At 55.6% G+C, this 27,583-nt stretch overlaps 1 protein-coding gene and 1 long non-coding RNA gene across 2 annotated transcripts; one reads left to right on the top strand and one right to left on the bottom strand.

Moving 5' to 3' along the window:
• Positions 1–332: 332 nt before the first annotated feature.
• On the bottom strand, positions 333–904 carry LOC309815179. Its single transcript, XR_014295814.1, has 2 exons — positions 793–904; positions 333–458 (listed from the first exon to the last, which is right to left on the bottom strand). It is a non-coding gene; the product is annotated as an uncharacterized lncRNA (long non-coding RNA).
• Positions 452–18,735, top strand: CYP26B1 (cytochrome P450 family 26 subfamily B member 1). Its single transcript, XM_082641784.1, has 6 exons — positions 452–942; positions 4,435–4,659; positions 13,471–13,746; positions 14,006–14,161; positions 15,630–15,914; positions 16,297–18,735. Exons 1-6 carry the CDS (start codon positions 739–741, stop codon positions 16,687–16,689), a joined length of 1,539 nt encoding a protein of 512 aa, XP_082497910.1. The 5' UTR covers positions 452–738; the 3' UTR covers positions 16,690–18,735.
• The last annotated feature ends 8,848 nt before the right edge of the window (positions 18,736–27,583 follow it).

The following is a 27,583-nucleotide window of genomic DNA, read 5'->3' as shown; positions in this document are numbered from 1 at the left end:
TCCGCCGGCTCCGCACCCGCGCCCGCCGCGCCGCCTCGCCCGCCGCGCCCGCCTCGGGGCGCAGCGGCGGCTCTGGGGCTCCGGCGCGCCGCCCGGGGCAGTCCAGGGGCGCTAGGCTCGGCCTCTCCACTCGCCTCAGCCGGAGAGCCTTCCCTCTCGCACCCAAAGTTTCTGGGTTCGTTGGAATTTGGGGATTCAGGATTTTTTTTCCTTTTTTTTTTTAACCTAGGAATTTGAGGGGAAAACTTTTGACAAATCGATCGCACTTTCTCTCCGCTAGTTCTCTGTCCCCCCCTCTTTCCCCCCCCCACCCCGAGCAGGGGAAGGGGCTTACGAGAGAGACTCCCGCTGGACAAAGTTTTCCAAAGTTTTCCGAGTGTGATGGTTGCGGGGAGAGCTAATCCACCAGCTTGATTCACGGCTTCGTCTCATCACCCCTCCAGCAGCCCCTAAGCCCGCTATAAGGGAACAAACAAACAAACAAACAAACAAAGTTACACTCCGAGTCGCCTCGTGTCTCCTCTCTCTCTTCTTTTAGGCGATTTCCCCCCACTGTCTCCGCTCCCTTCGCAGCCTCCACTTCCCTTCCCTCGGCTCCTTGCTCCTTTTCTGTTTCGGCCGGAGGTGCCAGGACCCCCGGCGGCAGCCTCCCCTCCCCCGCCGCTCCCGTCCCTTCTCGTCTGGCCCTCCCCTCCCCCGCCGCGGCCAGCACAGCCAATCCCCCGAGCGGCCGCCAACATGCTCTTTGAAGGCTTGGAGCTGGTGTCGGCGCTGGCCACCCTCGCCGCGTGCCTGGTGTCGGTGACGCTGCTGCTGGCCGTGTCGCAGCAGCTGTGGCAGCTGCGCTGGGCTGCCACCCGCGACAAAAGCTGCAAGCTGCCCATCCCTAAGGGCTCCATGGGCTTCCCGCTCATCGGAGAGACCGGTCACTGGCTGCTACAGGTAAGGGCGCTCTCGCTCCGTTGCTCTCCAGGGTCCGCTAGCGGCGAGCACCAGGCGGATGGAGCCGCGGGCCGGCCAGGGGGCGCCGGGAGCCTGAAGGCACGGGTCCCCGCCCCGCCCCTTCCCTCCTCTCTGCCTGAGCCGCCCGGGCTTCCCCTGCCCGCCTGCGGAGTGGTTCCGAGCCCGCTGGCGCCGGGTGCGCAGGTTCAAGGGGCTGGTAAGAGAGGTTCCCGAAACCGAGAGGGCTCCCAAGACCGACTTTTTCCAGTCGCGAGCGACTCAACAGGGGTGCGTCGAGCGTCCTGGGGGCTCCCCGCGCAGCGCGAGCCGGAGGGGGCATCCAGTCGTGAGCCGCTTTCGCCTCCCCTTCGCGCTCCAGGCCCCAGTCACCGTCGACTTCCCGGGCTTTGGCGGTGTCACTGGGACCCGAAAACTGAGTCAGGGAAAGAAAGAGTGGGCAGCCAGGATTGCCCCCTTTAAGACCCGGGCAGTGTTCCCGCCGCGTCACCGGCCACGCCAGGTACTATAGCCCCCGTTCTACGGTCTGAGAAAGTGTGTGTGTTTTGTGGTAGGGGAGGAAGGAGGTAACCCAAGGAAAATGAGAAGCCTGAGACCCGAGGTTTCTCGGCTTTCGGAGAAAAGGGTCTATTTACTTACTGGGTGGGGACAGTTTAGCAGGGGAGAGTAACTTGGGAGAGGTGTGTGTGAGACCCATAGAGTGCGTCTGTGTTTGTTGTGAGACGCCACACAACCCGCACTGCTGGTGATAATGGGGGTGGGCGCGTCGGGGACCAGACCCAGGTAGGTAATGGGGAGATTAACCTGGAATTAACATCCTCAAGTGCTAGATAATCGCTTTTGCAATTCGATACACAGCAGGTTTTTCTTTGGGGAGGGGGCGTCCTCTGGGTTAACCGCGGAAGGTGTGTTGTGTGGGCGTGTGCACGCGTTGTTTGTCCGGCAGATGCTGTTAGGAGTTAGCAGAAGGTTGGCTGTACTGAAACAGACAGCCTCGGTCTGGGAAAGCGGAGGCGGGAGGTGAACGCAGAGACCTGTGAGTTTAGAAGTGCGAAAGCTTGGCTTGAAATTAACAGACGCGTGTAATCCGCGTGCACACACACATACACCCTGCGCAGCCCCGCCCCGCGCCAATTGACAGCAGAGCTAGGGCGGGAGGGGCACGCGAGGTTCCTCTGCCCTGCGCTCTTCCCAAGTCCCGGAATCAGCCCATCTCTTTGGGGGCCTGTTCGTGCAACAAGGTGGGGTTCACTTCAACCAATGGGACCTCCCCCCGCCCCGCTGCCGTAAAGAAATCCCCAGAGCCTCTCCCGTGCCAACACACTTAAAGGGTTAACTGCAGCGGTGGTCTAGGCTTTTGGCCGAGAATTTAGGAAATAAAATATATTCACAGGGGCGTCGGCCCCTGCCGTATTAGAGCCAATCTGCAGAATTCGCCGTCTGTCACCGCCCCCCCCCTTTCTCACTGCACCCACCCCACCCCCGCCACCAACGTCCCCTGACCTTTTCTCCGAATCCCTCAAGGGCCTCTGGGGCTCCGCGTCCGACCCGCACGTAAGATGGGGAGGGGGAAGCAGGCCTACACCACCCAATATGTTCGCCCCCCGGGCCCTTGACTCTCTGAGGTGAGAAGGAAATGGGAGATGCGTGTAGAGAAGCACTGAAGGGGTTAATGGGAGCCCTCTGAATCCCAGCTTTATTTTTTCGGAGTCATTTATCAGATTTTACGGGGGGACCTCCAAGGGCTCTCCGTTTCCACCGTGCGCCATCTAAACAGAGCCCAGGGCTAAAAATACAACATTTTTGTATAAATTGGACTCGCGGCTCGAGCGGCCGCCCCTATGAAAGTCCTCTTTGTGAAGACCGTGGAAACGGCGGACAAATAACTCTTTATTAATGCCACAAAAAACGCACTTTAATTATAGTTAGGTAGATCAGAGGCGGGGGAGGGGGTGCCGCGGGAGAAAGGCGGCGGCGACCTCGGAAAATTCACAGCCCAACTTTTGTGTCGAAAGAAAAGAAAAACAGAGGAAACGCAGGAGAGGAGAGTCAGACGTAGTGAGAGAGACCGGTACAGCAGACCGAGGGAGGGAACCCCGCTCTCTGCCCCCTTTTGTCGCACCTCCACCCTCGCCTTGATTTCTCTTAAAGGGGTAGACGCCTTCTAGAACCGCGGCAGGGTGGCGGGAGTTCTCCCCGACCCGCCAACCTGGGTGTGGGGCGGTGTCCCCCGCGGCCCAGACCACCTCCTGGAGGCGCGGGCGCTCTGGGCTCGCTCCCTGTCGCGCGCCCGGGCCGGAGGCACACGTGGAAAAGTGATTAGGGCTCCGGGTTCTGCAGAGTCACTTTTCGGCAGGGCTGGGGTGTGTACACATCTAACTGGCGAATGCTTTTCCGTGGAAGAAGGGAAAGTGAGGAGGGGGATCAACCGGGAAAAAGAGGAAGCGGAGTGTCCCTTCGGGGAGTGCATGACCCCACAGGTCTGGAGCCGGCATCCGCATGTCTGCAGGCGGGCAGGCGGGAAGGCCTGACAGGTGGCGCCCCTCCCCTTCTCACCGGCTGTTGCCCCGGCCGGAGAAGGGTTAATGCGGGGTGGGGTGGCGAGCTACGACGTCAAAGGTGAGCGGGACGCCCCTGCTCCCGCCCTTCGGAGGTCCCCTCTGTTTCCGGTACCCGCGTGGGGCCGACACAGCCAGCTCCTCCGAGCGCCAGGCCCGGGTCGGGGCCTGGCTCCGCTCGGCTCGCGCCGCCGCCGCTGGGGATCCGGTTACCTGCGACGGCGGCCCCGCCCAGCCCTACCCCGCCCCTCGGGAAGCGCCTTCCTCCGCTCTCGCGTCCCAAACTCCAGGGCGACGGCGAAAGCTCTCCTCAGTTATTTCCAGGGCATATTGCATTAGGAAAATCGCGGCTCCCGGCCCGTGACTCTACCCTGAGGAGCCCTCAGAGGGCCGCCGGGTCCCTTCGCGGCCCACACCAGCGAACGGAGGAAACCCCAACCCCCATCTGTACTGATTGCCTCCGGGCACCGACCGCTCGCCGCTATAAATAATCTTTGGCCTGCGGCCACCCCGCAGGGTCTCGCCAGCCCGTGGCCGGGAGCCTGGAAATATTTATTCCGAGAGTCTCCCGAGCGCGAGGCGGGGGGAGGGGGGAGGCGGAGGTTCTAGCTTCTGGTCCCGCAGTCCAGGATATCTTTTCCCTCCCGCAAGTCATTACTAAAAAACAACCTCCCGGGGGGTTGCCCTGGGCCTCTCGCCCCCTTGCTTTATTTATTATCCTCTAGACCCCAGTTCTTATGCATGTTGTGAAAAATAAAACCTACGTACGTGCATGCGTGTGTGTGTGGGGGGGGTAGGGGACTGGTGCCCCGGGTGGGATCCTCCGCCCCTCCCCCGCTGGCCTTCGAGGCTAGGCCTCCTGGGTGTCCCATCTGGAGATGTGGGCCCTGAGAAAGTTTTTGCGTGGCACCCGCAGGGTTCTGGCTTCCAGTCGTCGCGGAGGGAGAAGTATGGCAACGTATTCAAGACGCACTTGCTCGGGCGGCCGCTAATCCGCGTGACGGGCGCGGAGAATGTACGCAAGATCCTCATGGGCGAGCACCACCTTGTGAGCACCGAGTGGCCGCGTAGCACACGCATGCTGCTGGGCCCGAACACGGTGGCCAACTCCATCGGCGATATCCACCGCAACAAGCGCAAGGTAAGAACTCTAGGCCAAGAGCCCCGCAACCGTGCTCTGATCCTCTTCTCCCGTGCACGCCTCTCGGGGTAAGGAGTTCTCGGAGACCCGGGGACGTCCCTACCAGAATCCGCGCCCCCATTTGCACACCATGTGGGAGGACCCCGAAGCTCCCTGCCCAGACGGCTGCGATCCCAGATCCAGGGCCTGTACAGGCCTCTTCCGGGTCTGCCCTCTTGGTAAGCCACGGCGCCGTGCGCACTACCAGGCCCAACGGGTAGCTAATTGGGGGTTGGTTTGGACAACTTGAACATGCGGCGACAGGGGCGTCCAACGCCTGTCATCGTCGTGTTCCACAAACCTGGAAAAAAGAGAGGGCGGACGGTGGCCAGCGCTCCTCCTTTTCGTCCCCTGGAATTCCGAGGACTGGAAACGGATCGTTCTAAAATCACACCTAGCTTCCCGGCCACAGGTTGCTCAAGGGCGACGCGGGCAGGCGCGGGGGCTGGGGGCACCTTGTGGGCAGCGGTTGCTGGGCCTTGCCTGGGAGAGGTGAGGTGAAATTTGGGCCACTGCGCGCACCGGTCTGCACAGAGGGGGAAGGGCGAGGGGTGGGAGAACTTCGGCGAGCCGAGGCGCGGCGGGGGATCAAAGCGCACCTACCCGCTCCCATAAAGAGGAAGAGAAAGTGGGTGTTTATCCTGTGGATTTCCCGAGCGCCTGGAAGAGGCGCGGAGGAGGCGAGCCAGCGCGCAAGGGGCAAGCCTCCCCGCCCCCTCCCAGGGCAGCGCCGCCGCTGCGGCTCAGAGCGCGGGCGGCACGTGCTGTTTGAACTGCAGTAACCCGAAAGCTGAGCCGCCGGCGGGCGGGGCGCCGGCCCGCCGGCTTAAAGCGGCCGCGACTGGGGTGCGGGGGTGGGGAGGGGCAGCGCTGCACGACCTCCCCTCCCTTCACTTTTTCCATTGGGTCAGAGGACTCACCCGGTTTGAAACCTAAAGGAAAGGGAGAGGCAGCCTCTGATCTCCGGGAAAAGTGGCAGAGCCTGGGAGACAGGAGAGGGCCATGGTGGGGCAGCCCCCCTCCTCCGGACGTCTGTGTGTGAACAGAGGAGTTCATCCTGTAGAACTGTCGTCTTCCGAACGGCCTGCGAAGAGTAGTTCTCCGTAACAGATAAAAGGAGGAAAAATCAGAGGGAACTGGTCAGCACGTACACCACCCCCGCCCCCCCGCCCCCCCCCGCTAAAGCACGTATTTCAGGGGCTGGGAAAGGGGCTCCTGAAGTAGTCTTCCCATCTGCTTTACTAGAGCAGGAAGCAGCTAACAGAGCCCCGGGGGCAGATGGGAGGGTTCTTGGGAGTGGCTGGGAGGGGGCCCGTAGGCTCAGGAATGGGGGCTCTTCAAATATGCCGAACACTCCTTTTTTTCTTAGTCTTTGTGACTCCACCAAAAGCGTATTTCAAAGATCTTAGGAGAGAGCCTGAGCCTCAGAAACCCAGCTCCAAAGAATGTGGATGCTTCCTCGTTTTATCTTTATAAAAACTTTGACAAGAAAGCAGTTACTGTCCCTTTCTCACAGAAGAGGAGCCCGAGGCTTGGAGAGATTGAGGGACTTGAACCAAGTCAGGAAAGGAAGAAAAGGCAGGGCAGGGCCTGCAACACAGGCATCCATGGGAAGAGTTGTTTCTAAGCCACCAAGTTGAGCCCTCCTCAGCCCTGCCCACCTGGGGCTGCCAGAAGCTGAGGGTCAGGGTGGTGGGGAGGGAGTGCTGGGGGGAAGAAGGCTTGGTCAGGACCTGAGTGTGAGACCCTGGGGGTGCAGAGGGCTTTGGGGAGAGGCTGTTGCCCTGCAGTTCCCTGCACCCTCTGCCTGACTTGGCTTTGGGCCTCCAGGTGGGGAGGGCCCTCCTGGAAAGCCCCAAGGTTTTGGCTTACATCATCCATTTGGGAGGAGGCAGGGAGGAAGGAGGGGGGCACAGATGAATGCTGCTGGAGGAATACACACGGAAGGAAGCTGGAGTGAGGGACAGGGTGAGGGGGTGGGACCTGGGTGGGGCCACAAAGGAGGACCACAGATGAGGCATAGATAGTCTCTCTCTTCCAGGCACCCTTGCCCTCTAGCACCTTGCCGATAAGGGAGCAGCCAGAAACCAGCTCATCCTGACAGAGGCTTGGGAACCCAAAGCAGGGCCGTCTCTCTGTGTGCTTGCTGTGTGCTTGCTGTGTGGCATGTGTGTGGGTCCTATGTTAAATGGGCAGATGAAAACGTCCTTCCCCCGCCAAAGAGAATCGATGTTCCATAAACTTAAGTTTACTGAGTTAAGTAGCAGGCCTTAGGTTAGATACAAGCACAGAAGCTGGAAACTTGGTCCTTGCCCTCAAGAAGTAGAATCTAGCTGGAGGGATGAGAAGAGAGTACTCAGAGGCACACAGGTTGGTCCTGGAGAGAATGGCCAGTCTTCTGGACCCAATGCCCGGTGGACCCAACTTGGCCAGGGTGGGGACTGCCCTGTGCCACTCACGCTGCCTTAGCCAGCCCACGCTGCAAGCAGGCACCTGTGGAGAGCGGGCTGCTGGGCCAGGCCCAGCCTGGTTAGGATGTACTCGCAGGAAGTGGGGGCCAGGTGTGCTGAGGCCCTGCTGGCAGGGAACTAGGACCGTCACTATTTCCACTGGGGCTGCTCCCCAACCCCTTCTCTGGAGGTCTGACCAGATGTGCTGGGAAGGGGTTCCTCACAGCCATCACTGCACTCCAGGTGTTTGTCCAGGCTGCCCTGGTGGTCTAGGGCCAAGAGGGGTAGGGTTGCCAGGGAGAACATCCAGAATACCTTGCCCAAGCTAACAGAATCCTTTCTGGAAGCCAGGCCTGTGTCCTTATAGCTGCGACCTCAGATTGTGTCCCTCCTCCTTTGTTACCCCTCCCCTACCTGGGGCCAGGAGGTCTCTGGTTCATGGGGGAGGGACTGCATCTCTCTTTGTATGCAGAGAAGCTGGGTATTGCCCTGGAAGGGTGGATGGAGTCTGATAGGGAAGCTGGGGGGGGGGAGGGTTACCAGAGAAGGGGGGGGTTGTCGTGGGTAGTTCTGGAAGCATCCAGTGCCCAACCCCACACACTAGGATCAGACATTTTCTCTTTTCCTTTGGAGATAGGGCTGGGCCTCTTTGCACCAAAGGGCCAGCATCTTCAGGGCATTTCAGGCAGTGGCCTTGAGATTCTGTCAGAGAACTTGGAGTGCATCCCAAGGATGAACTTAGCTTTGGAACTCTGGACTGGGGAGACCCTAGGAGTGGTCTTCTTGCCCCTCCTACCCTGACCCCTGGCTTCAGGGACTTCTGTGCCCATGGCTGAGGTGGGGGAACAGCTCCAGACGTTTTGGGGATAGGAATTAAGAAGCCTGGCCTGCCCACCCACCGATCCTCACTGACTTGGCCTTTGGGCCCCGTCCTGGCTCGGGGTGGAGCTCAGGCTCAGGGTTACTGCACTCGCCTCAGAAATCCTCTGTAGGCTGGGGTTTATGTCGGGATGGAAAGGCCAGGAGGTGCCTCAGCAGGAAGGCAGAGCCAAGAGAGCCCATGGTCGTGGGGTCCTGGGGGAGGCCGGCTCAGACTGGCTCCAGGTGGCCTTTGAACCACTGCACAGCCTCTGGCTTCAAAGTCATGTCTGCCAGGCTCAGCTCAGGGCAGAAGTTTCCACCTGTGTGGGAAGGGAAGGCGGTGGCATGGCCAGGCAGCCCTGCTACTGGGAGCTCTATCCCTGCCCCCTGGCAGAGGCACGGAGCCTTTGTGCTGCCAGCGGGGGTCCTTCACCAAAAGTTACTGTAGCATCAGGGGCTGCTGAGGGGGCAGGTGGCAGGAGCGGATGTCTCTGAAGGTCAGCGGGGGAGGGTGCCCACGGCCAGCCACCAGGGCGCCTGGGAGTGGGCTCCTCCCTCTGCGTGCCCTTGTGTCAGGCAGGGGTGAGTGGTGTGGGCCCTCCCTTTCACCTCCCTCCGCGTCCTTCTCCCAGGGCAGGGTGGGGTCCAAGGCTGTGATGCTGTGATGCTGTCTCTCCCAGCCTTGGGAGACAGTTGTGGCCTTGGCTGGAAGTGGGGAGGCTTGGCTGGGGTCTGCTCTGGCCCTGATCCCTCTAAGCCAGTTGTCGTATCTGTTCCAGGTTCCCGGGGCTGAAGGGCGGGGTGGAGGGGGTGCCTCCAGGGGCTGACAGAGTAGCCGAAACAGCTGGCCTTACCCTTAGAATAAATTTTGGGCATCCCCAAATTAATTAATTAATTAATTAATTAATAGAGGAGCGGCCCCTTCTAGCTCTTAGATACATCTAGAGCCCCCAGGACTGGTAGAGGGTGGCTCAGCGGGGTTTGGATTGGTGGGAGGCAGGGTGTTCAGGGACCCTGGTGAGTGTGGCCAGTTGTGCCCCGGACTGTGACCTTGGGAAAGCCCTTCCTTCTTTGGGCCTCCGCTTTCTAAGGGGGTTTTTCTACGGTTGGAGGAGGGATAGGAGGGTCTGGACAAAACTTCTCAGAGCCCGGCAGGTATGTGCCAAGTGCTGCTCTCCCCTCACCCACAATGTGCTTTTGTTGTGGGTAGAAGAGTTGGGGGGACAGTCAGAGCTGGACTTGAGTCGGGGACAGATACTCTGCCCACAGATGCTGGGGACCCAGAAGGGGCATACTCAGGCTGGGGGATCTGGCCAGCCCCTCGCAGTCAGAGGGGCTGAGTGAGGACTGGCTCAGGAGGCAGCCAGGGTGGAGTGGAGGTCCAGTGGAAATGCCAGGCAGCTGAGGGATGACGTCCTTTCTCGCCCTCCCCCTATTTGAGCATGAAGTGCGCACCTTGGCCTCACCCCTGTGCTGTTCGGCGGCTGCCTCGGCGGCTGCCCGCCCGCTGTTATTCTTTCCACTCCGCAGGCCGCGGCCCCGGTGGCTTGGCGGGGTGGCCTGCCTAGGCCCCCACCCTCCCGGGCAGCCGCCTCCATTCCTCCCAGTCTGAGTCACTGGACCGGGGAGTGGGTCCCCTCTCTGGCTCTTCCCGCTTCTGAGGCTGCCCATCCTTTTCTCCATCCATCCACAGCCGCCAGTTGAGAAGGGGAGGTTATCTGGCTGAGCGGGTCAGCGTGCAGGGTCATGGGGGTCCAGTGAGCGACTCCCCTCCCAGGGGCGCTGCCTGAGAGGCAGGAGTGGGGAGGGAGGCCTGGGGGTGTGGGGGAGACATTTGTAGGAACAATTATACAGAATTTGAGCCTTGACAAGCCCCCTGGTGGTTCCCCCCCGACCCTGGTTGTGGATTCAGCTTTTATTACAGGGAGAGCGAGAACCCGGGATGTGGGCTCTTGAGCCAACTGCATTGTTGGGAAAACCCGTAGAGGTTGGGGGAGGGTTTCCAAGCACATCCTTCAAGGCCAGAGCCCGTCCTGCTCCAGGTCTGTGCCTGGAGTTCCCAGGTCTCCCGTGCACTTCCGCCCTGCTCTCCCCAGCGCCAACCCTGATGGGATGTCCATACCTGCTGCTTCCTGTGCAGGGCCCTGCCCGAGACAGGCTGCTTCCCGGTGACCTTTGTCCAGCACTCTTGGCTCACTTGTGGGGATTCCGAGGGAAGCCCCAGAGGGAAACAAAGCAGCCCTGGCTCCTGCTGCAACTGCGGTCAGGCCGTGGGCTCTGGGGCCGCTGGGAACCCTTCCCCTCTTCACGATGAGCTGCTTCGCAGGTGCCTTCCCCTGTGCCCAAGTCCCGACCCTGACTTCCCCCACGTGCCCAGGCCTTCCTGTGCCCTGGGCAGCACCTCCGCCTCCTCCTGGCCTTTGTGGTGGGCGGTGGTTTCTGGGCTGCCCTGGCTTTGGGAAGTGCCCACGTTGTTAACCCTGGGCACGGTCCCAGGGATGAGGCCCTGGGAGGCTCTGATGCCTGTGGAACAGCTGGGCGGGAGGCAGGGGCATGGACTTGGTGACCACCGAGCAAAGCCCCTTGAGCCTGGAGTGCCCGCAATCTGCCTTTGCTCGGCTTCTCATTTGGGTAGTTTCTCCACCTCTGGGGGCCTCTGAGGACAATCATGGGACAGCCAGGAGGAAAGGGACCCCAGAGCATCCAGTTAGATTCCTGTCTGGGTCAAGATAAGAGCCCTGGTCATGGCTGCAATTCTTTCAGAAGCCCCACCCCGGGGGACCTGCAGGTGCAGGCTTCCTGCGGTCATTTCAGCTCCTGGCCTTGCTCAGGGCCCCTTCCCACCTAGAGGTCAGGTGTGGACCCCCTGCCCTTGGAGTCGCTCTGCCCAGTCCCAGGTCCCCTTGGGTCCTTCCTGCTCTCCGTGGCCCCCAAGGCTGGAGAAGGAGCGATTCAGCCGGCCATCGCTAGAGGGCGCAGGGAATGTAACCTTTGGGACAGGCAGGGCAAGGCTTGTCCCTGGGTCCTGTCTGGCCACTCCTCGGGGTGCAGTGGGGTCCCTCAGAGCTCCCCCTTTGGTAACCTTGGGATGGCCCTTCCTGAGCCACTGTAGCCCATACGAGGTGTGTGAGTGGGGGCCTGGCAGGCACTTACACCAGGTGACTGATGCGGTGCCAGATTCTGGGCTTCTTGAGGGGATAGCGTCTACTTAGGGACACACGGATATTGGTGTTCGTGTGATCTGTGCATTGAAAGGGACCACAGAGATCACCTGGTTCAACCTTACCAATTTACAGATGAGGAAACCGTGAGGCCGCGAGGTGACTTGGCCATGATCCCACAGTAAGTTGGTGTATGATCTGGGAATAAAACTCAGGTTTCTGGGTGCCCAGCCTGCCTTTTCCCACCACCCACTTCATCTTAGGAGCCTAGCTGGCTTTGATTTCGGCTGGTCCTGGTCGGCATGGGCATCTGCTTGATTCCCCCTCCACAGGCCCACCTTTGGGCCCAGGTGTCCTGTGTGCTGGGGGCCCTGACCAGCCCCTGCTACGTTCCTTCCAGGGCAGTGCCCTTGACTCTGCCATGGGTTGGCTGGCTCTGGCCAGACGTGGTCCCCCTGCCCCTGCCTGCCCTACCTCCAGCCTCCCCACCGACACCTGGCAGCCACGGAGCTATCATCCTGCATCCCTCATGAGCCACGGACCACTTACTGCTCCTTCTGTGGGCTCTTTGCTGTTTCGTAAGGGCCCCTAGCAGGCCAGTGATGGGCTCTGGGGCAGGGCCCCACTCCTACCCGTAAAACTCCTAGACCAAGAGTGGAACCTGGCATCCTAAGGACACTAGGGTCCAGGGGGGCGGGGCTGAGGTAGAGAGCACCCTGGCGGGAGGTGGCCCTGGAAATTCCCCGGGTCCTCACAGCTGAGCAAGGTGTGAGTGACCTGGCCAGGCCTGGGCTGCCCCTGGCCACCTCCCCTCACCCTTCTACATGTCAGCTGTCCCTTAGCAGCAGGAGCAGCCCCAGACAGTGCTGGCTTTTCTGCCCCTCACCGGCCTCCTTCCCTCCCTCCCTCCCTCTGCCCACCGGGAATTTCGGAATGAAAGTGCTATTGTGAACGCCTGGCTGGGCCACTGAAGGGCCAGCACTGTTATTTCTGCAAACCAGCCCTCCCATTAGCCATGCAGGGCTGAGGCCAGGAAAATGTTACCTTTTCCTCCTTGAGCTGACTGCAGGGGAAATTCTCACATTTACAGTTTGTGCGGTGGTTGTGTTTGGGGGCAGGAGGGGAGGGTGGGCGCGTGTGTGTGGTTTGCGTGGGGTTGATGGGGGTGCGGCTAGAGGAGTACTTGTCTCCTTCCTCTGCGCTGCCCGCCCCCACCCCCTGCCTTCCCTGGTGAACTTTCCCTTGGCCCCGGTGGGGGCACCTCCTTCTGCTCTGGACTCTGGGGGTCTGGGCTAGACATTGTTGGTTGCCCGTGTGACCCACCGGCCAACGGTAAATAAACTAACATCTTACCCTCTCCTGTGCACCCCGGGCAGCAGCATGAAACTGTGCGCAGGGGCATCTGGGTGAGGAGGGGGCGGGGGGCTGAGGAACTTGCTCAGGAATCAGGAGGACAGCAAGCAAGGGAGGTGGAAACAGGGACTCACTGGCTACTTAAAATGGACTGGGAAGATGCGGGAAATTAAAAGGCCTTCTGTTTGGCTTTCTGATCTTTTGAGGTGGGAAGCCTTGCCCCCATCCCCGTGCCTCCAGACCCGGCCACACTGAAGACATTTGGATGGCACAGTTAACAAACTCCCTACGATCTCTGCCCAGTAGATATTTCCCAGGGAGTGAGAGCAGTCTTGGGTCTCAGGAAGTCCTGCTTGCAGTCTAGCCTTGGATTCTCTTGCTATCCCATCAGTGGAGTAAAAGAGCCACCTACTGCTTTCCACCTCTTCCTTGTCCAGTCCATTCACCTGTGTTCTGTTCCTCCTGGGCACGTCTGCCCCGTGGCCTGGGCATTCGGGAATGGCCCCTGCAGTGGAGGGGCAGCCTCCTCTCCAGCCCTGCCCAGCGCCCTCTTGTGTTGCCCCCGACTCTGGTATGGCCACATCGCCTGCAGACCTGTTGGCAGCTGGACTGCCCAGTCCCCGGGCTTTGCCATTATTTGGAGCACATGATTTTCTGGGGTTTCAGAAAGGAATGCCAGCTCAGGTCACCCTGTGAGTGACGTTGAATGTCCCGACTTTATGAACTGTGTTTTAATCCCGTCCTTCCCCTTCCTCCCCTCCAACACGTGGGCAGTAGGAGGGGGGTTCAGAGTACAGGAACCAGCAGAGGGACTGTGTCTGGAGACAGAAAGGCTTGAGCTTGGTCAGGGTCAGGACCTGGAGTTCTCCCTGATCACGGTCGTGGGAACGGTGCTTCAGTTGGGCCGGGCGGGCAGGCCAGAGTCCATCTGACCCTCTGCCTTCCAGGTCTTCTCCAAGATCTTCAGCCACGAGGCCCTGGAGAGCTACCTGCCCAAGATCCAGCTGGTGATCCAGGACACACTACGTGCCTGGAGCAGCCACCCCGAGGCCATCAACGTGTACCAGGAGGCACAGAAGCTCACCTTCCGCATGGCCATCCGAGTGCTGCTGGGCTTCAGCATCCCCGAGGAGGACCTCGGGCACCTCTTTGAGGTCTACCAGCAGTTTGTGGAGAACGTCTTCTCCCTGCCTGTTGACTTGCCCTTTAGTGGCTACCGGCGGGTGAGCACCCAGGGCCTGGGAGGAGAGGAGATGGGCATCCGTGAGCCCACCCTGAGGGAGGGGCAGCTGACTGCTCAGATGGTCACTGGTCACACAGACACAGGGGAGGTTTCAGCGGGAGCCTTCACCCAGGGTCTCTGCTGCTTAGCTGGGAAACTCTCAGAAGAGTCCCCACCCCGCCCTGCCCAGCCTTGGGAGGAGGCCCTCAGTGACCCTGCCCTGCCCCTTGGGTAACCAGATGGCCTCCTCCCCACCTTAGGGCATTCAGGCACGACAGACCCTACAGAAGGGCCTGGAAAAGGCAATCCGGGAGAAGCTGCAGTGCACGCAGGGCAAGGACTACTCAGACGCACTGGACATCCTCATCGAGAGCAGCAAGGAGCACGGGGAGGAGATGACCATGCAGGAACTGAAGGTGGGGCGCCCCCCCCCCGACCCACCTCAGGCAGCACAAACGCCTGCGCTCCGTGCTGGGGCTGCTCAGGGTGGGAGCACCCACACGGACGGGGCCGCCCCTGCCCTCCCCATGGCTTGCTGTGCACCCAGCCCTGGTGGTGAGCGGTCCTCACAGCAGCTGGGCCCCACTGCCTCCATCCCACCCACAGTCCCATCTACCATGTTGGAAAAGATACCAAAAACTGGTTCTTAGAAACCCTGAACAGACGTGGCGTCTACAGCGTCGTTGACCCCCTCACTCTCCCCAGCCAGCCCCCCACCCCAGTATTCACTATTTCAGTGCATTTCGTGGTCCCAGTAGCCCTAGGAGGTCACCTAGGGAAATGCAGGCTTGGAAGGAGAAGCCACTTGCAGGAGGGCAGCCTCAGCCCTTGGGGAAGAGCAGCCTTTTCAAGTGGGTGGCCGTTGACACTCTCCCAGCCTGCCTGGCACTGGCTATGCCCAGTTGGGCTGCTGGCCCCGAGACTGTCCACACTAGGCTCCAAGAAGGGCTTCCTGCCTGCCCTTTCTTAGGGTGGATGTTGCACCCGAGGAGGGAGCATTAGCTCGTCCTTGTCTAGACTCTGCCACTCACGTGCTTGCCAGGTGCCTGTGGACACTTCGCTGCCGACTGCTCTGTCCCTACGGTCTCTGCTTCCCTGTATTCGAGCTCCAGTTTTTTTTTTTTTTTTTTTTTTCCTCATGAGCCAGGAAGGAGCTCCAAAGACTTTCCCATTTCATAAGAAGTTTTGTGACTTGTAGGTGGTGCCATGGCAAGTAAAGGACCTGTTCTTTCACTCCCCTCTCGGGGCTCAGCATCCACATTTGTAAAATGCAGGGCTTGGAACAAGATAACTTGGTGGGGCCTTTCTGTGGGGCACCACTGCTCCCCAGAGGACCCTGGAGGGGCTCTAAGTCTTCTGGGGACCACCTTCCCTCAGCCTTCTCACTGCAGTCCCAGGTCCTCGTGGGTATGACCCCAGACTGCTTTCCCAACCCCTCAACTCTCTTGACCACCTACCAGATGTCCTTCTCCTGGGGAGGGAGGAAGGAGCTGGGGCTGCCTGTCCGGAGGCCCAGGTTGAGACCCTGCACCTCACCCCCACTCGCCCGCACAGTGCCTGCTCCTTGGGATTTGCTCTCTTTCTGCTGTGAGCTCACTGCACTCATTAGGGCCGCCGCGGCCGGCCCTGGAATCCGGCGGTGAGTGAGAAGCAGCCCTTCCCCAAGGGACTTTCAGGCTCTTGCTTCTGCCCAGCCAGGGGGCTGGACCCGTGACCTCTGTCTATCGTGGCCCAAATGGCTCAGCAACGTGAGGCTCAGAGAAAGCAGCAGGGCCTAGCTAGATGACCCCGGGGCCTGGGGGACACCGGCAGAGAGGGGCTGTCCCCAGGCTGGGGCCACCAGGCTGAACCCAGGTTGCAAGCGGTGCCTCTTTGCTGCTGCAGGACGGGACGCTGGAGCTCATCTTCGCCGCCTACGCCACCACTGCCAGTGCCAGCACCTCACTCATCATGCAGCTGCTGAAGCACCCGGCCGTGCTGGAGAAGCTGCGGGAGGAGCTGCGGGCCCAGGGCATCCTGCACAGTGGCGGCTGCCCCTGCGAGGGCACGCTGCGCCTCAGCACGCTCAGTGGGCTGCACTACCTGGACTGCGTCATCAAGGAGGTCATGCGCCTGTTCACGCCCGTCTCCGGTGGCTACCGCACTGTGCTGCAGACCTTCGAGCTCGACGTGAGGCTGGGCCCGTGGGCTGTGGGGTGGGGGGTTGGCCGATGGGAAAGACCAGCTCTCCATGGGGTACCTCAGCTTCATGGGGAGACGGTGCTTGCTTTCAGGGAGCTTTCAGGCTGACAGGAGGGACCCAGCAGGGACCCTGCCCCAGATGCTGGGTCAGATGCAGCCCAGCTGGGTGTGCTGTGAAGCTGCATGGGGACATCTATAAGTAGGTGGACTGACATGCCAAAAGGGGAGGCTGGCCAGGCCCCCGGGGACCACAGTGGGGTGCCTCCAGGAATATCTGGGTGGGGGCTGGCAGGCAGAAGGTCCTGGGTCCTCTCAGACCTCCTCTGGTTCTCACCACTGCATCCCACCCCTGCCCCCGCCTTGCCTCCAGGGTTTTCAGATCCCCAAAGGCTGGAGTGTCATGTACAGCATCCGGGACACACATGACACGGCGCCCGTGTTCAAGGATGTGAACGTCTTCGACCCTGATCGCTTCGGTCAGGCACGGAGCGAGGACAAGGATGGCCGCTTCCATTACCTCCCTTTCGGAGGTGGTGTCCGGACCTGCCTGGGCAAGCACCTGGCCAAGCTGTTCCTGAAGGTGCTGGCGGTGGAGCTGGCCAGCACCAGCCGCTTCGAGCTGGCCACCCGGACCTTCCCCCGCATCACCTTGGTCCCTGTCCTGCACCCTGTGGATGGCCTCAGTGTCAAGTTCTTTGGCCTGGACTCCAACCAGAACAAGATCCTGCCAGAGACGGAGGCCATGCTGAGCGCCACGGTCTAGGGCGCCAGGCCTCGGGGCGGGAGGCGATGGAAGGGTAGAAACCTGTGTGTGGGAGGGGGCTGGAGCCCGGGGAAGAGGGAGGGCCCCCCAGGCCTTGCCCGCCCCTCTTCCCCTCCCTGGCAAACCTGCCCCAAGTCAAAAGGGCTCTCCGGGGTTGGGCTCTCCCCCTGGCCCCTGCTTCTCTCCAATCTCTCCAGTCCCCAACAGCTTAGCTCCCCCGGGAAAGGGCCTGGCCCCTCACCCCGCATGCCCATCACAGTGTTAGATGTCGGCTGTGCCTTTGCTTGTGATGTTCTGAACTGGTCTCTCCCCTCCCTTTTCTTTTGGACTTTTTTCATGTGAGGTCAGGTGGTTGACATGGGGGAAGGGAGGAAAAGAGGTGCCCCCTTTGGCCCTCTCTTCAGCACCGCCCCCCCCGCCTCAGCTCAGATGGGACGAGTGCCCCTCCCGGTGTGGCCACCAGTGCCCGCGGGGAACAGCATCCTGGGTAATAGAACACCAGTCACCCTTGGCAGGGCAGGGTCAGGCTGTAACCAGCCTGGATGCCCACCCCTTGCCGTTTTGAACATTTGAAATTACCTATTGCTGCTACTTTTTCTCTCTTCTGACCTTAGGGCAAAGGAGCCCCAGGCCCTGTCCTCCCAGCATCCTCCCTGGTGGCCCTGGGCACACGCACTGACACCCGCACCTTTCTGCCAGGCGGCCTGGAGCCCGCCCTGCTCCCCGTTACACATACACCCAAGGCCCTCGGCTCATGGATGGCCTTTCCCCCACCCCCATATTTATTCACTAATATAATCGAATCTTGGTGTTACTGGGACTGGAACAAGTATCTCCTCCGTCCCCTGGCCTCCATCCCAGCTGTCCCCGGCAGGACTTCTGCAAGTGACCCAGCCACCACCACCCCCCCGCCCCCCGCCAGCCTAGGGTCGAGCAGCTCCCCCAGGCTCCAGACCTTCTGTGGGTTCAACCTCAGAGCCTCACTCCTGAGGTGAAACCCAGCACATCTGCCTTTGTCCCCTGGTGGGGATGGGGAAACGGCCCACCGCCTCCCTCCCTGCTCTGTCAGAAACCTTGATCACCGGGGATTTGGAGGCTACTGCTGTGTCCCACTTGGTCACTGTGCACCCCAGTGCCCCCCACTCTGGCTAGTGAGTATAGGGAAGGATACGGGTTCTTTCTTCTGACGGGGAGCCAGGGGCTCCGTCGTCCCTCCCTCAACCCTCACCCTTTGCCCTTTGCCCTTGGAAAGGTGTCCTTGAAGTCCCTTCCCCCTCTATGCCACTGTCTGCTTAGCCCAGCTCAGGGGTGCGGGGACCAGGTGAAAGCAAGGGGAGGTGAGTGCAGAAGGCAGCCCTTCCTCAGAGCTGACTCGGGCCCTCTGCTTGGTCTTGAGGCAGCTGAGGAGGGCGCTGCAGCTAGAGCTGAGGAGGAGGGTACGTGTGTGATTCGTCAGAAGTGATTTGGCTGCAAACCGGCTGGTCAGGGGATGAAGGAAGAGCAGCTCCTGCCACTGGCATTTTGAGTGTTGGCAGTTAGGGATGCCTCCCGGGGATGGTTTGGGGCCTTTGGTGAGTCTCTAAGTGATTTTGTCTGTTTTCAAGTTTTTCTTTGCTTTTCTTGTTTCTCTGTTGGCTTTTGATGTTATAAAAGCGGTGAATCCCCTTTAGGAGAAAATCAAAAACACACAGAAGAAGAATGCGGGACGTGGATTCCCCGGTTGCCTCTCCATAGCAGTGGCCCGTGTGAGCAGCTGAGTGGCACCCCCGGTGGTGCTCAGTGGGCAGGCGGCAGCCCCCCACTCCCACCCCCATGCACACCTGCCCTGTGGTGGGCTTTACAGGAATGGCTCGTGCCTGCGGACTGTTCTGTCAGCCCCGTTCTCAAGTCTTTCATTTGGTTCCTACCTTTTCACTGTTAAAAGGCAAGTGTGGCACAGACGTTATTGGCAAAAATTGACATTAATAAAATGAGTAAGATCTCAACCTCCCCCACCCCACCGCCCCATTCTGAAAAACAGGCAAAAATGTGTAAAGACTCATCAAAGCTTGAAAATAGCTGCATGGTGCACCAGAATCTGTTACCTACAAAAAAGCCCGGTGTCTGGAAGGTTCATGCTCCTCTAAGCTGACCCAGCTTGCCTTGAACCAAATGTCTTTGACTAAATATCGAGGATTGCATAAGTGCAGCTTCAGACAGGAAGCCTGCCAGGCCTGGCCCCGGCGAGGGGCAGGGAGCTGGAAGGCTGCGGGAGACCTCAGTGGCCTTTGGTTTGGGTGACCAGCCTGGGAGGGGCAGAGAAGGCAAGGCTGAGGGGATCCCTGTGAGGGAGGGAAGAAGGATCATTTGCCCCGCTGGGTCTCAAAGGCAATAAGAAGAGAACTGAAGAAAGCTCTTGACTGGCTGACAGGAGGGTTCCAATGTTGAGGCTCACCCATGTCTCCTCTTTATATCCATCCGTGTCTGTGTGCTGGTGTGTAGGTTTTATAGAGGTAGCATTAGATGGGTGGTGTGTTCTCACTTAACCATTCCTACTATTGTAACTTGACATTAAAAAGACAAAACCCCACAAAACTCTTCCCGCCATGGGCTTGCAGATTGAAGCACTTTCAATGTTGGGCGCTGGCATTTGTGTTCTGGTCACCATCCTGACCCTGCCCAGATCGCTATAATATAATTTTATACACAGAACTTGTTTTTTCATAAATGTTATAATTTTGTGTCTGTCTTTATAAACTATTATAAGTACTATTTTGTTATAATTCAAAATAGATATTTAGTATAAAGTTTTTGCTGTTAAATATTTTTTATTTAGTAAAATATGAATTTTTTCCTCTATTGTAAACATGGTTCAAAATGTTAATATGTTTTTATCACAGTTGTTTTAATATTGAAAAAGCACTTGTGTGTTTTGTTTTGATATGAAACTGGTGCCGTGTGAGTGTTTTTGCTGTCGTGGTTTTAATCTGTATATAATATTCCATGTTGCATATTAAAAAAAGTTGTGCATTTTGTGATTTTGGAAATACTCAATGTGGCTCTTTTATAGGCTTCTATAATAAACCTTGAGGACTCACCCTCATTTGGCTCTCTGGTCTCTGCCTTCCCAGCTCCCTGAAAGGGTCCTCCGGTCCACCCACCCTTCCCTTCAACAACACCCAGTCCCACCTGTCAGGCAGGAAGTTCTTCCCCGCAGTGTTTGCCCTGAGGGGCCAGCCCCCATTCCCTGCATGAAAGCACACAGAGGTCCGTGACTGTATCCTGTGAGCAGTAGGTTCCCTGGGGAGGGGAGGATGTACCTGGACGGTCACTGTCCCCAGAGGCCTGTTGCAGCACAGGGCAGCTGGGGTCCGCATCCCTGGCCATGTGGCTGGGCCTGGCTGGGCCCGGTGTCTCGGTCCTGGACACGGCAATCAGAGCACTGCAGAGTCCATCTTGTTCATACGAGTGAGGACATGGATGTCCACAGCCACGTGGCACACAGGAGGGCAGAATCCAGTTCTCCCGACTCCCAGCCTCATGTGCCGTGAGGCACTTCTCAGAGCCTGTTTCATGGGTGCTGCAGGGGCAAATGGATTCTGGGATCGAATCAGTCTGGGGAAGGGCTTAAACAGCGCTGGGCAGATTCCTTCACTGCAGGACTGCTCAGGACCTTGAGCCTGGGGCTGGGCTTGCTGAGGGACTGAACGGTGTAGAGCTCAGAGGTTGCAGGGCTCCCCGAGCCCACCTGACGATGGAAACCATGTCCTCTTTGCCCATCCTCACACTCTGTGAAAAGCTGCTCAGCAGCCTGACTGTCCCAGAAGCCCATAGGTGACCCAGCAAAGGGCGTCGTCCACTGCCAGACAAGGAACGTCCAGGGCGGTCCCCAGAACCTGGTGGGGAGGGAGGGCAGTGGGTGGCAGAGCCGTGGCTCCTGGAGCTGCACCAGGAACTGGGGGGTCCGGCCCTGGCAAGGGCAAGGCCTCACAATGCCCAGGCCGGTCCCAGCCCCTGTCTTGCCAGGTCCCCTCCCCAAGCCCTCACTGAGCCAGCCTGAAAAAGGCCATTTTGTGGCTCCAGTGTTTCTTTTTGATACACTCAGTCAGACCCAGCCTCGACCCAGATACATCCCAGGACACAGGGCCTCTCTCAAAGAGCCTGGCACCCAGAGGGGCATCACCAGCGTCTCCTGAACAGTGACACTGGGTGGTCTGCTCAAACTGTCCTTTACCCTGTGCCATCTTTCTGCCTCACCTGACCCTCCCCAGCACAGGTCTCCACTCCCCGGGCCTTAATCTCCACCCTGGGGAGGGGAGAGCAAGATGATCTCGTTTTGCATCAGATGAAGCAGAGTCTCAGCATTGCAGGGACCTTCTCACAGCCACACAGAAGCAGAGGCTGGTCCTAGGCCAGAATGGGGGCCACCTGCCCTGCACAGCACATGCCCCACCAAGGGGGATCCCTCTGATGGAGGTCTCCAGGGTCAGTGAGAAGCAGCAACGGACACCCCCAGCTTCCACTGGGACATGTGCCAGTGGAAGGTAGTAGTTTTTCAGAGTGTAAATTCCATCCCTCCCAGTGGAATGTCCTGTGTCGCAGCAGAGGTGAAGGAAGCGTGGTCCTTGGGCTGCCCTTGGTCTGACCGCCCTGCCACGGGGTGGGAAGGCCCAGCCGGGCGGGTGGCTGTCTTGTCATCACCCAGTCTGTCCTTGCCTCTCCCCCGTAGGCCCAGCGGGTTGGTGACGTCCCCCACACGGCTGCCTGCCCTCGGGATCTCCTGGCCTGGAAGGAGAACACAGGCCGCTGTGGACAGGCCGACACGGCCGCTGTTTGTCCAGGGGCTGGGGCGTCAGTTTGGAGGGAACTCACAGACCGCACATTCTGCCACCTCCCAACACTTTTCCAAAACAGCCTGGCCTTGGTTGGGCCTGACTGCCTGGGGTGGTCAGGGGCTGGGAGCCAGGAACAAGGCAGGGGAAAGCAGGGCCTCAGGGCCAGCAGAGTGATGTGACCAGGTGAGAGCAGAGACAGCACTCTGCCAGAGTCAGCCTGCTCAGCTCTGATGGGCCTTGATGGGGAAAGAGAGAGAGGGAGGAGGACTGTGTGTATCTGGGTTGGGGGCTAAAGGAAAAACAAACCTGACTTGCCAAGTCCTCAGGATGAGCCAGCCAGGCTCCGCTCCTCACAGAGGCTCTGGAGCACTGAGCATGGTGTGGAGGCGGTGATGGCGAAGCGGCAGGCTGGGGCTCAGCTTCAGCTCTTCATCTCCCGCACCACTTCCCTTTCACCAGATTGATCTGCCCCAAGGTTTGGCCTCCACTGGCCTCACCCACCCCCAGGGACTGTGGCCTCCCAGGACACACTTATTCCAGGCCCAGCAACCTTGGCCTTCCCGTAAGGAGAATGCCTCCCCTCAACCCCCTGAGCCCTGGTGTCTAGGACTTTGGTCCCCTCCAACTGATACCCCATTTGTACAGCAGGCGAGTGACAGGTGAGCCCACAAAGACTTCCATGGGAGTGTGGCACTGTGACACCACCCTTGGAAGCAGCTGGGACTGCCCTGGGGGCTGTTGCAGGCACAGTGGGGGTTCCTTGGCTGGCGGTGGCCATGTGGCCGGATTGCTGGCCCACGTGAGGGCATCAGGCTCCCTGGGAGTGAACGTAGGTGGTCTGGGAAGCAGATGTGCCTGGGCAGGGCCCACCTACTTGGCTACAGTCCCCTCCTTCCTGGCTTGTTGGCACCCAGAAAAGCCTTTCTTGCCTTGCCTGGTGTAGACTTGACTTTTGTTTTTTAGACTTGTCATTTTGGTAAGTCCTTCCTTCCCACAGCTTCTTCTTCTGGAACTCAGGCTTAGATTCCCTCTGAGTGTAATGTTTTGCAGAACACATTGTCAGTGGTGCCCCCAGAAGTATGCAGCTGAGAATGCATCACTCTGAGCCCATAACTGCAGCAGTCACATGGCAATCCCCTGCAAGGACTCTGATTGGTCCAATTTGAGTCACACGCAGGAAGGAGGATGGCTACCTCTGATTGGTTGTCCTGGGGTGGGGGCACAGAGGTGGCATATGATTGGCAGCCCAAGGAGGAGATGTGAGGGAATTGTTGGAGGGGGCAGATGGAAGTGAAGTTTACCCTAGAGCCAGCCAAGGAGGGAGGGAAAGGAACTAGCAATATGGGAGAAGATTGGGGCTGCTGAAGTGATGCGCCAGGAGGGTAGAAGGAGGGAGGATGATGAATGATATTTCAAGAGAAGAGAAGGTCTTAAGTGGAAGGCGTGGCCACTTCTGGTGAGGATGTTTGCATTACTATGATGTCAACTCTTCCTCCATCAGAATAATGTCTGCCATGCTTCCAAGGGCTTTGTGTGACTGTGCATGTGTGTGCTTTACTTTGAAATAATTATAGAGTCACAGGAAGTTGCAAAATAGTACAAGAGAGGTCCCATGTACGCTTCATCCAGTTTCTCCCAATGGCTTCTTATATAATTATAGTACAATATCAAAACAAGAAAATTGACCCTGGCACAATGTTTATGTATAATTTGATGCCATTTTATCACACCTGTAGATTTGTATAATCATCACTGAAATCAAGATACAGAATTATTCCATCACCACAAAGATCTCACTTATGCTTTATAGTCACTTTCTACCTCCCCGCCACTCCCTACTCTTCCTAACCCCTGGCAACCACTAATTTTCCATGTCTATAATTTTGTCATTTCAAGAAATTTATATAAGTGGAATCATTCAGTGTGTGGTCTTTTGGGATTTTTTTTTCACATAGCATAATGCCCTGAAGAGCCATCTGAGTTACTGCATACATCAGTAGTTTGTTTCTTTTTGTTGCTGAGTAGTATTCCATTGTATAGCTGTACCACAGTTTATTTAACCATTCACTCATTGAAGGATATTTGGGTTGTTTCCAGTTTTGGGCTATTACATATACTATGTTGAAGTAACTTCCTTCTATTCCTAGTTTGTTGAGTGTTTTTACAATGAAAGGGTGTTGAATTTTGTTAAATGCTTTTTCAGCATCAGTTGAGATGATATTGTTATTTCCCCACAGTCATTCTGTTGACGAGATGTATTACATTGATTGAATTTTATATGTTGAACCATCCTTGCGTTCTAGGAATAAACCCCACTTGATCATGGTGTATAATCCTCTTAATGTGCTATTGAATTCTGTTAGCTAGTACTTTGTTATGATTTTTACTTCCATATTCATCAGGGATATTGATCTGTAGTTTTCTTGTAGTGTCTTTGTCTGACTGTAGTGTCAGGGTTATGCTGGCCTCGTAGAATGAGTTTAGAAATGTTCCCATCTCTTTAATTTTGGGGTAACATTTGAAGAGTATTGGTGTTAGTTATTCTCTAAACATGTGGTAGAATTTATCAATGAAGTCATGTAGTCCTGGACTTTTCTTTGTTGGGAGGTGATTTACTAATATTTTATGGGGGATTTTTGCATCTATGTTTATGATAATCTTTAGTAGTTTTCTTTTTTTGTATTGTCTCTGTCTGATTTTGGTTTCAGGATAATGGCCTAATAAATTTTTTAGGAGGTATTCTCTCCTATTTTTTGGAAGAGATTGTGTAGAATTTGTGTTGATTCATCTTTTTTCTTTTAATAGATCTTTACTGAAGCACAGTTGCTCCACAATACTATGCCAGTCCCCATTGCACAACAGAGCGAATCAGCCACATGTACACACTTGTCCCCACCCCCCCTCCGTCCCAAGCCTCCCCCATCCTCTCCCTCCCACCCTTCCAGGCCATTGCAAAGCACCGAGCCCATCCCCCACACCTTGCTGCTGCTTCCTACCAGCCAACCACCCCACATCCGGTAGTGTACACACGTCCACGCCACTCCCACTTCACCCCAGCTTCCCCCTCCCACCCTGTGCTCTCAAGTCCATTCTCTATGCCTACCTCTTTATTCCTGCCCTGCCCCTAGGTTCAACAGTACCATTTTTTTTTTAAAGATTCCATATATATGTGTTAGCATACGGTATTTGTTTTTCTCTTTCTGACGTACTTCACTCTGTAGTAAAGTACAGACTCTAGGTCCATCCACCTCATTACAAATAACTCAATTTCGTTTCTTTTTATGGCTGAGTAATATTCCATTGTATATATGTGCCACATCTTCTTTATCCATTCATCTGTCGATGGACATTTAAGTTGATTCCACGTCCTGGTTATTGTAAATAGTGCTGCAGTGAACACTGTGGTACATGACTCTTTTTGAATTATGGTTTTCTCAGGGTATATGCCCAGTAGTGGGACTGCTGGGTCATATGGTAGTTGTAGTTTTAGTTTTTTAAGGAGCCTCCATACTGTTTTCCATAGTGGTTTTATCAATTTACATTCCCACCAACAGTGCAGGAGGATTCACTTTTCACCACACCCTTTCCAGCATTTATTGTTTCTAGCTTTTTTGATAATGGCCATTCTGACCGGTGTGAGGTGATACCTCATTGTAGTTTTGATTTGCATTTCTCTAATAATTACTGATGTTGAGCATCTTTTCATGTGCCTCTTGGCCATCTGTATGTTTTCATTTGTGAAATGTCTGTTTAGGTCTTCCACCCATTTTTTAACTGGATTGTTTGTCTTTTTGATATTGAGCTCCATGAACTGTTTGTGTATTTTAGAGATTAATCCTTTGTCTGTTGTTTCATTAGCAAATATTTTCTCTCACTCTGAGGGTTGTCTTTTTGTTTTGTTTATGGTTTCCTTTGCTGTGCAAAAGCTTTTAAGTTTAATTAAGTCTCATATGCTTATTTTTGTTTTTATTTCTGTTACTCTAGGAGGTGGGTCCAAAAAGATCTTACTGTGGTTTATGTCAAAGAGTGTTTATCCTCTAAAAGTTTTATAGTGTCGGTCTTATATTTAATTATTTAATCCATTTGTAGTTTATTTTTGTGTATGGTGTTGGGGGGTGTTCTAATTTCATTCTTTTACATGTAGCTGTTCAGTTTTCCCAGCACCACTTATTGAAGAGGCTGTCTTTTCTCCATTGTATGTTCTTGCCTCCTTTGGAGTAAATTAGGTGCCCATATGTGCATGGGTTTATCTCTGGGCTTTCTATCCTGTGCCATTGATCTGTATTTCTGTTTTTGTGCCAGTACCATACTGTCTTGATTACTGTAGCTTTGTGGTATAGTTTGAAGTTGGGGAGCCTGATTCCTCCAACTCCATTTTTCTTTCTCTAGATTGCTTTGCCTATTCAGGGTATTTTGTGTTTCCATATGAATTGTAAGATTTTTTGTTCTGATTCTGTGAAGAATGCCATTGGTAGTTTGATAGGGATTGCATTGAATCTGTAGATTGCTTTGGGTAGTATAGTCGTTTTCACAATATTGATGCTTCCAATCCAAGAACATGGTATATTTCTCCATCTGTTTATGTCATCTTTGATTTCTTTCATCAGTGTTTTATAGTTTTCTGAGTACAAGTTTTTTGCTTCCTTAGTCAGGTTTATTCCTAGGTATTTTATTCTTTTTGTTGCAATGGTAAATGGGATTGTTTCCTTAATTTCTCTTTCTGATTTTTCGTTGTTGGTGTACAGGAATGCCAGAGATTTCTGTGCATTAATTTTGTATCCTGCAACCTTACCAAATTCACTGATTAGTTCTAGTAGTTTTGTGGTGGCATCTTTAGGATTTTCTATGTAGAGTATCATGTCATCAGCATATAGTGACAGTTTTACTTCTTCTTTTCCAATTTGTATTCCTTTTATTTCTTTTTCTTCTCTGATTGCTGTGGCTAAGTCTTCCAAAACAATGTTGAATAAGAGTGGTGAGGGTGGACATCCTTGTCTTATTCCTGATCCTAGTGGAAATGTTTTTGGTTTTTCCACCATTGAGTATGATGCTTGCTATGGGTTTGTCATATATGGCCTTTATTATGTTGAGGTAGGTTCCCTCTATGCTCATTTTCTGGGGAGTTTTAATCATAAGTGGATGTTGAATTTTACCAAAAGCTTTTCCTGCATCTATTGAGATGATCATATGGTTTTTATTCCTTAATTTGTTAATGTGGTGTATCATATTGATTGATTTGTGTATATTGAAGAATTCCTGCATCCCTGGGATAAATCCCACTTGATCATGGTGTATGATCCTTTAATATGCTGTTGGATTCTGTTTGCTAGTATTTTGTTGAGGATTTTTGCATCTATGTTCATCAGTGATAGTAGTCTATAATTTTCATTTTAGGTGATATCTTTTTCTGGTTTTTGTATCAGGGTGCTGGTGGCTTCATAGAATGAATTTGAGAGTGTTTCTCCCTCTGCAATTTTTTGGAAGAGTTTGAGAAGCATTGATGTTACCTCTTCTCTAAATGTTTGATAGAATTCGCCTGTGAACCCATCAGGTCCTGGACTTTTGTGTGTTGGAAGATTTTTAATTACGATTTCAACTTCATTACTTGTGATAGGTCTGTTTATATTTTCTAATTCTTCCTGGTTTAGTCTTGGAAAATTGCACCTTTCCAAGAATTTGTCCGTTTCTTCATGGTTGTCCATTTTATTGGCATACAGTTGTTTGTAGTAGTCTCTTATAATCCTTTGTATTTCTGCCATGTCAATTGTGGTTTCTCCTTTTTCATTTCGAATTTTATTGATTTGTGTCCTCTCCCTTTTTTTCTTGATGAGTCTGGTTAAGGGTTTATCAATTTTGTTTATCTTCTCAAAGAACCAGCTTTTAGTTTTATTGATCTTTGCTACTGTTTTCTTCATTTCTATTTCATTTATTTTTGCTCTGACCTTTATTATCTCTTTCCTTCAGCTGACTTTGGGTTTTCTTTGGTCTTCTTTTTCTAGTTGTTTTAAGTGTAGGGTTAGATCGTTTATTTGAGATTTTTCTTGTTTCTTGAGGTGAGATTGAATTGCTATAAACTTCCC

The sequence above is a fragment of the Mesoplodon mirus genome (assembly GCF_964341445.2).
Source record: "Mesoplodon mirus genome assembly, chromosome: 14".
Lineage (NCBI taxonomy): Eukaryota > Metazoa > Chordata > Mammalia > Artiodactyla > Ziphiidae > Mesoplodon > Mesoplodon mirus.
The sequence above is the reverse complement of the archived record's forward strand: the minus strand, read 5'-3'. Positions and strand labels throughout refer to the sequence as shown.

Excerpts from the sequence above, each read along its gene's own strand:
- CYP26B1 (XM_082641784.1), top strand. The coding sequence starts at position 739 with ATGCTCTTTGAAGGCTTGGAGCTGGTGTCGGCGCTGGCCACCCTCGCC. Across the intron at positions 4,660-13,470 it reads TCCACCGCAACAAGCGCAAG|GTCTTCTCCAAGATCTTCAG; the intron begins GTAAGAACTCTA and ends TCTGCCTTCCAG. Across the intron at positions 13,747-14,005 it reads CCTTTAGTGGCTACCGGCGG|GGCATTCAGGCACGACAGAC; the intron begins GTGAGCACCCAG and ends TCCCCACCTTAG.